This window comes from Ceratotherium simum, chromosome 6 (genome assembly GCF_057802395.1).
Source record: "Ceratotherium simum simum isolate JZ-2026a chromosome 6, ASM5780239v1, whole genome shotgun sequence".
Classification (NCBI taxonomy): Eukaryota; Metazoa; Chordata; class Mammalia; order Perissodactyla; family Rhinocerotidae; genus Ceratotherium; species Ceratotherium simum.
In genome coordinates, this window is record NC_141905.1 from 60,842,408 (window position 1) to 60,849,633 (window position 7,226).

The 7,226-nt window shown below is 46.2% G+C and overlaps 1 protein-coding gene across 1 annotated transcript in view; it reads right to left on the minus strand.

The window, feature by feature from the left end:
- The window catches only part of PKD2L1 (polycystin 2 like 1, transient receptor potential cation channel), a 35,007-nt gene extending 32,222 nt beyond the window's left edge, over window positions 1–2,785 (minus strand). Inside the window, exons 1-2 of the mRNA XM_004427950.2 lie at window positions 2,551–2,785; window positions 1,907–2,020 (exon numbers count right to left, since the gene is read on the minus strand). Of these exons, the coding sequence (XP_004428007.2) occupies window positions 1,907–2,020; window positions 2,551–2,785 (349 nt within the window). The remainder of the gene's footprint in view (window positions 1–1,906; window positions 2,021–2,550) is intronic.
- Between the last annotated feature and the right edge of the window lie 4,441 nt (window positions 2,786–7,226).

The window sequence follows — 7,226 nt, forward strand, 5'->3', positions numbered from 1 at the left end:
CAGTAGAAAGAAAGTTCTAAAAAGGAGAAAGTGAGCCCCTGAAAGGCCCAAGAATCAGTCATCTCTCTATCAGTCCAATGTCTGGCACAGAGGAGGGGGCACCACAGATGGAAGGAAATAGAGCTGCCCAATAGTAGAATGGGTTGCCCCCAAAACAGTGAAATCCCCAGGAATACTCTCCAGGATGGGCCTGGGTGGTCACCTGACTGAGCACTGCAGGAGGGATCATAGAGAAGAGATTTCTGCATCCTTGAACTAGGTGACCTCTAAAGGTCCTGGCTGCCCAAGGGTTCTGCAATTAATGGACTGAGTCTATGACTCAGACTTTGGCAAGTCATAGACCATCTAGCATTCATCAGTGCATTGAGATCTCAAACAGTGGAGAACGTGAGTGGATGGGACTTCTGGGCTTCCAGAATCCAAGATTCCGCTCCCTCCAGCTCCATACAGAAGAGTCAGAAATGGTCCACCATAACTCTGGGAAGCTGGAAACTTCCCAATATTGCTCCAAAGGCTAATGTGGAAATAGAGACATTTGAGTCATTTACAGAAAAAGGCTCTGCCTGCGGATTTCCGCGGCTGTCATGGGATCTGAAAAAGGAGAGGAACACTTCTTCCTAGCAGATGGTTAAGACAAAAAATCAATATGTCAACAAATGAATTCTGACAGTCATTTGCTGAAAGGAATCAAATGGGCCTCACAAAATGTACACTGGGTCGACTGTTGTTCCCCACACTCTCTGTCTATTTTCACTCCATGCTGACGGCCCATGGTAAACATTCAGAACTGCTCCCTCTATCCCCACAGAATGAGTCCCAACACAGTACAGCCAGAAGCAAGTGCTTTCTGCTCAGCTTGCCTAGAGGGCTCACACAAACGTGGGTGGCTCACAAAGATAATGAAATTTTCCATCAACACATATGTTATCAGACCTTCAGATTCTACTTACAAAAGATTCATGCATCCAAAAAAGAACAGAGCCTTCTGTGGGGTATAAGGCCACCTAGTAATGGAAGCACCTTAGCTGTATGGTCCAAGCTGCAGATTTAACCAACACACACTTACATACACAACTCTGTGAAACTAGCCAAAATTCACTTGTTGTACAAGTTTTTAAAGAAGCTATTAACTAAGTACAAAGCACCCTTATCCATAGGCCCTATAGCATCTGTTGGTCCACCTTTATTATTACCTACAATTCTTTAACTCCATGCTTCCACGGTTCACTGTTCTATCTTTTCACTCCCTTCTCACAACTTAGAGGCCAAAACTTCCCAGTTTGTGTCTATAGCTAGAGCTTCAGATAATCTTCCCTTGGTGTCTGTGACATGTGATCACCCACTCGGGGGAAACTTAGCTGCATTGACCACCACCGCACCATTTGCATCTTTAACTGTTTTATCAGAGATCCAAGCTCTAAGGCCTGCTGAACCTTTTATTCCTGACTCTAAAGAAACATGGATCAGACATAGCATAGTAACTATATGAAACCCACCAAGCTATTTTTTTATGAACAGAAAGGAGTGGTCTTCCACTCTTTATAGAAGAGTAAAAACTTCCACCTGCCAATAGAAAACAGTAGCTGCTGAGTGGATGTCGGGAACTCGATCTTAAAAACTGGATTCCCCTTGTAACTCTTGACAAAGCAACTTTTATTAACAGCTTTCTAACAATCTACTGCCTTCTTCTAAACTCAGAGACAAATTCTTTTTCATCAAAATATCTTAAGCTGAAAAGGTAATAAGAGAATTTTATTATTGATATTGAAAGATCCCAGGACACAGCCTGCTCACACAGAGGGATGCTTGTCCCCACAGATGTTGTCCGTAGATAGATGTGTACACAGATGTTGTACACATAGATGCTTCTTTCAGACAAATGTACACAGAGACAGATGTTACTCACAAAGACAAATGTCCACCAGGAACACGGCATACACCAAAAGCTCCCGCAGGGTGGTCTTGACATAAAGTTCCCGGTTCTCAGCTGTGTTCTCAGTCAGGGTTGTTCCCCAAAGTCCTAAGGGGCATTGGAGAGATGCCCAGGATCCCCAGCAGCAAGATTCCTCTGAGTTACCCCACCCATCAGTCCCTGGAATTTACTCCCATTTCCACCCCAGCCCCTTTCCTCTCCCATCACCTTATCCCTCGCTGAATCTGGCTACTCTAACCACACCCGTGCCTGCCCTCCTCCATCCAGCACCCTGAGGTAGACAGGACTGACTGCTTCGGGTCATACATAATGAAGGCATGCATGGAAAGGAGGTCTTTGTTCCAGGTGGGGCAGTCTGAGGTATCATCACATCCATGTCCTCCCTCAAACTAGCTCGCACATACCCTTCTGGCCCCCAAGAGATGGCCATGCTAGGCTCTCCCTCTGGGAGACCACTAGACTGGCCTCTGTGTTCTGGGGCATTCAGCTCTAACAGACAATTCACAAACCCCAAAGAGACACTGAGATTCCACCTCTTCTTCAGATCACATCCCCCTCGACAAAGCTTTTGGTGACCCCCTTCTGTTTCCCAGGAGAACCATCCCTCCACCAGGTACCTCTGATACCACGACAGATCTGGAGGCAGCAGCTGGACACCAGGGTCCTGTGTACTTTCTCCTGGGGTCCATCTTTAGGCTTCTTGGGTTGGAGCTGAGGGGGGACCGCACTGGAGATGGTGCAGATCTTCAGCGTCCCATGTGGGGAGGGGGGACCACTGTAGGCGGGGTTTTCCCAGGCTCCGTTCCCCAGTTTTTGCAGCTCCTGCCCCTCGGGACTTTCCACAGCATTCATGGGGAATGAGGTGTGGGACCAGGCACCTCAGGTACCCACTCTCACCTGGAGAAAGAGGGAGCAAAGGCCCAGCCCAGCCTAGCCAGCAGAGGGCAAAGGAAAGGGAGCCTGAGAGCAGCTGGTCTCACCAGCCTCTCCTCCTGCCTTTTGTAGGGGGAAATTTGTGCCTGCATTGGGGAGGGAGCAGATGGAGAGGAGGGGCGTGGTGAATGGCCATCAATCCTGCCAGGAGCTCTCTCTCTCCTGCTTGCTGCAAGTCCCAGGGGACAAGAAAAAAGGGGTTGGGAGGGAACTGGGAGACAGGGGTTTGACAAGGAGAGTGAGGTGAATATAGGAAGATATGGAGATTGGGGGTGGAAGGAAGGAGGCGTGAAAGGGGCAAATGCTGGGGGGAGACTTGCAGATGGGGCCTGATGGAGGGATGGTCCTGAGTTGGAAAGAAGAGATTATGAAAGAGCAATGGGAGGAGCTGGGAGAAGAGGGAGGCTGGTGGACTTCATTGCGGATCTGAGCTAATTTCCACTAAAAGCTCCTCAAAGGGCTGACATGGATTGGGGTAGGGACCAAGGCCAGGGATGGAGACTGAAAAGTGCTGCCTCCCTACAAGGTTCAGCCAACGGTGTCTGAGGCTCCTCTAATGTCTCACCTTGAGCTGTCCCCTGGTGAGGTGGAGAAGGGGGCTCCTGTCGCTCACTCCATCCCCATAGCTGGGGGAAAAGGATAGTGGGGAGGAGCCCTGTTTCAGATATTTAAGGGACAGGGTCTCTGACTGCTGATGAAGAGGGGAGAAGGAATGCAGAGTTCCAGATTGTCTGTGTCCTTTTTTCTGAGGTCTGCCCTCTCATGGCTTATGAGTGAGCTACACCAAAAGAAAGGTGTTCCTTAAGGGTATGGGGCTCGGCCTAGGGAAAATGCTAAGCCCCGATTGGGAGGATGCATCAGAGCAAAGGGCAGGACAGCGTAACTTGGGACTCCTTAAGGAGAGTGGATATCTGGACCCAGTTCAGCTGACCTCATCTTATTTATTTATTTTTTTTTCTCAAGAATACGCAAAACATTTATAAAAATCCACAATATATTGGGCTATAAAGCAAATTTGAACACATTTTAAAGAATTTAGGTTCTATAGACTACTATGCAACTATTAGGAATCAATAGCAGAGATAAGAAAAAATATTCTACTAGTATAACCATCGAGTTACAATAAATTTGGTTATAGCAAATTTATAATACAATACAATAAATTTGGTTATAGCGAAATAATGTGTCCAGCAGGATGAGGTGGCCATACAGAATCCTCTTTAGGATTCTTTTTTTTTTTTTCTTTTTTGGCATTTTGGGTCTGGATTCTTTTTTTTTTTATTTTTTTTTTTTTTAGCTTATTTGTTTATTGCAGTAACATTGGTTTATAACATTGCAAAAATTTCAGGTGTACATCATTGTACTTCTATTTCTGCATGGACTACATCATGTTCACCACCAAAATACTAATTACAACCCATCACCACACACATGCACCGAATTATCCCTTTCACCCTCCTCCCTCCCCCCTTCCCCTCTGGTAACCACCAATCCAATCTCTGTCCCTATGTGTTTGTTTATTGTTGTTATTATCTACTACTTAATGAAGGAAATCATACGGTATTTGGCCTTCTCCCTCTGACTTATTTCACTTTGCATTATACCCTCAATGTCCATCCATGTTGTCACAAATGGCTGGATCAGCTGACCTCATCTTATGGCTCTGCTTAGTACTTGACGTAGCACTGCAAGTATGAGCACAAAATGAAAATATGAGATATACCAAGACTGATCTGCTTTCTTTCCAATCTCAGTCTCTGAAGTAAAACCCTGCCATGGGCTTCCAAGCACATCCCTGCCTATGTCCAGTTCCAGTCTCTGATCACCTGCCCTGGCTTACCTATAGGCATGTGCTGTGGCCCAGAATTGGGCTGGCCTCACAAGTGCAAGTGGTTACATCCTCTGTGATGGCTGGAGTGGGGGCTGCCCTCTCTCCAACTCCTGGCTTCCCATCTGGGCTACTCTGTTCCTGCACTGGCCTGAAGCCCACATTCACACTCATTAAAACATCAGCCTGGCAGAAGTCACCAGTCTTGAGCGTCCTCATAAAGAGATCCTGACCCCAGACAACCCAGGGTGGGGCTCAGCTCCTTCACAAACAAGTGTACCCCAAAATCTGAGACAGGGTTGAAAAAGCAGCAGCTGTCCTACCCCTGGGTCTGCTGCATGGATCTCCCGCCCCAGGCCCAGATGTTGTTAAGGGAATTAACTCTGTGTCTGTGCTGGAGCCAAGGCCTCTCTGTGAACCTTCCTAGTTGGAGGAGTTCCCATCTCTCCATTTTATTCGCTAGTGAGACACAGTCCAAGGTGCTTCTTTTCTTTGAGAAGACAAAGAATAAGGACGGAACTGTGCCACTATTGACCATTTTGTGTGAAATCATCTGAGAGTGAAAGAACAGGAGCTGCTGTCTCACCCACAAGCTTTTCAAACAGTTGCCAAAAGACCCCCAGCTTGCAAAACAGAACACTGGCACAGAAGTGATGAACAAGAAGCTAGCAGTATAGTCCAGAGAAGCGGGGAGAGGAACAGGAGATGGTTTCTGATTCCTTAGGGGTAATTTTGTATTCTGAGGGTGGCCTGTTATCAGCAGGGGCTTGGATAGACTCTAGGAGGTTCGTCACGTGATAGGTCCCACATCCCTGTGAGTTTAAGGTCAGAGCTGGACTGCTTTGTTCATGGTCACCTACCTGGACAACATTGCTTTTTCCTGCTCAGTCTTGAGCACTCCCTACAAGAGAACAGGTTATACAACACAGCTTGAGAAATGTTCTCAACAGGTACTCTGCATACCTAGGATGTTTAATCTTTCTTGAGGAGTTGCAAATGTGGTAATCAAGTGGGATCTCCTGATGATTTTTGTGTCCAAGAGTTCTCCATGTCCTCAAGCTTCTACTGGCACTTGACTTCTCCTGAGTGACCATACCTTGTCAAAAATGGTAACCAATTTCAGGGGAGTCCTGTAGCTCAGACTGCCTCTTACCAGTTCAGCAAAACCCAAGAAGCTCGAACTCAAAACCAAAACTCCTGGGTTTAACTCTTGGCTCAGCAACTTACTAACTGTACTGTTCTGGGTCCCTTTTGAGACCTAGTTTACCTATCTGCAAAGTGTTGATAATGAGGCCTGCCCTGCTGACCTTAAGGACTGTTTTGGGATTAAAATAGTAGAATATAGAAGTCTTTATAAACTGTCTACTATAAAGCACAAAACAAATTTAATTATCTTACCATAGCATTCATCCTTGTGCACTCCACTCATACACAGCACTTCATTGTTAAGATAGATACCTTCAGCCAGGACTCTATTGGCATTGCATCTGAGGGACAAGGGTCCCAGAACTCTCTGTGTCCCATTCCATTTCAGCTGACACCAACAAAATGGAATGATGGCATTTCAACTGCAGAGGATTATAACTGTGGTATTTGAAAGAATGCACCTCTTAAAAGAGTTTGATAGCCACATAACAAGCCTTGTGTTTCATCAAAACCAAAAGCACCTCCTCATGATGATATCTCTTAGCCACTTGGTGAATTGGTCTCGTTGCTTCACTGGGGTAAATTTTTTGGTCACATGCTATCCTAGTGCAGACACCAGGAGGAGGATTACCCTATTTTTGCCACCAGTGTGCTCCCTTTTCACAACATGCCCATCCCAGCCAGCTTCTTCAGTGCTGCCCTGAAGTACCAGGCCTTGACAAAGAGCCCAGGGGCATCAAAGTCTATGGGATGGAAACTTGGGGCCCATCTCCTTGTAAGTTCTCCATATAAGTTCCCCTGGGATGAGTCACCTTTCATATTCTGGAGAAAAGAACCCTGAGGTGATGCATAGTCCAGGTTCTACAGGGAGAAGCAAGCTGCAAACCACCTTCTGTATCCTACATAGTGACTCTCAACCTTTTTCACCCCAATAAACGTAAATAGTAGGACACATTCCATAAGTAACAGTGGATTACTATGGCAATGATTCTCAATGGAAGACATTGGAAATCACTTATCTATAAGAAAGAACCCTGGGTATAAGAGTTTAACCTTCACCGATATACCACCAGAGTCGTCTGCGTGGCAAAAATACTGAAATTTGAGTAGCTCAAGTTTTCAGTAACAAACGTGGGGGACCAAGCAAGCAGATCTGAGTAGGTTAAGCCCAAGGGAGTCCTCGCCTACCTGTTTTTATGTAACAAACACCACAGCACTGCACCAGGGGCCTCCACAAGCTTCTCACTACATCAGAATAGACAAGCCAGATCCATGGAAAGGTTCAGAAATATAAAGTCCTGTTGCAGCTCTCCCAGCCCAGGAAACCAAGAAAATAGCTTTTATTCTATTTCATCTGGGGCTTACAGAGAAGCTGGAGGTGACCTA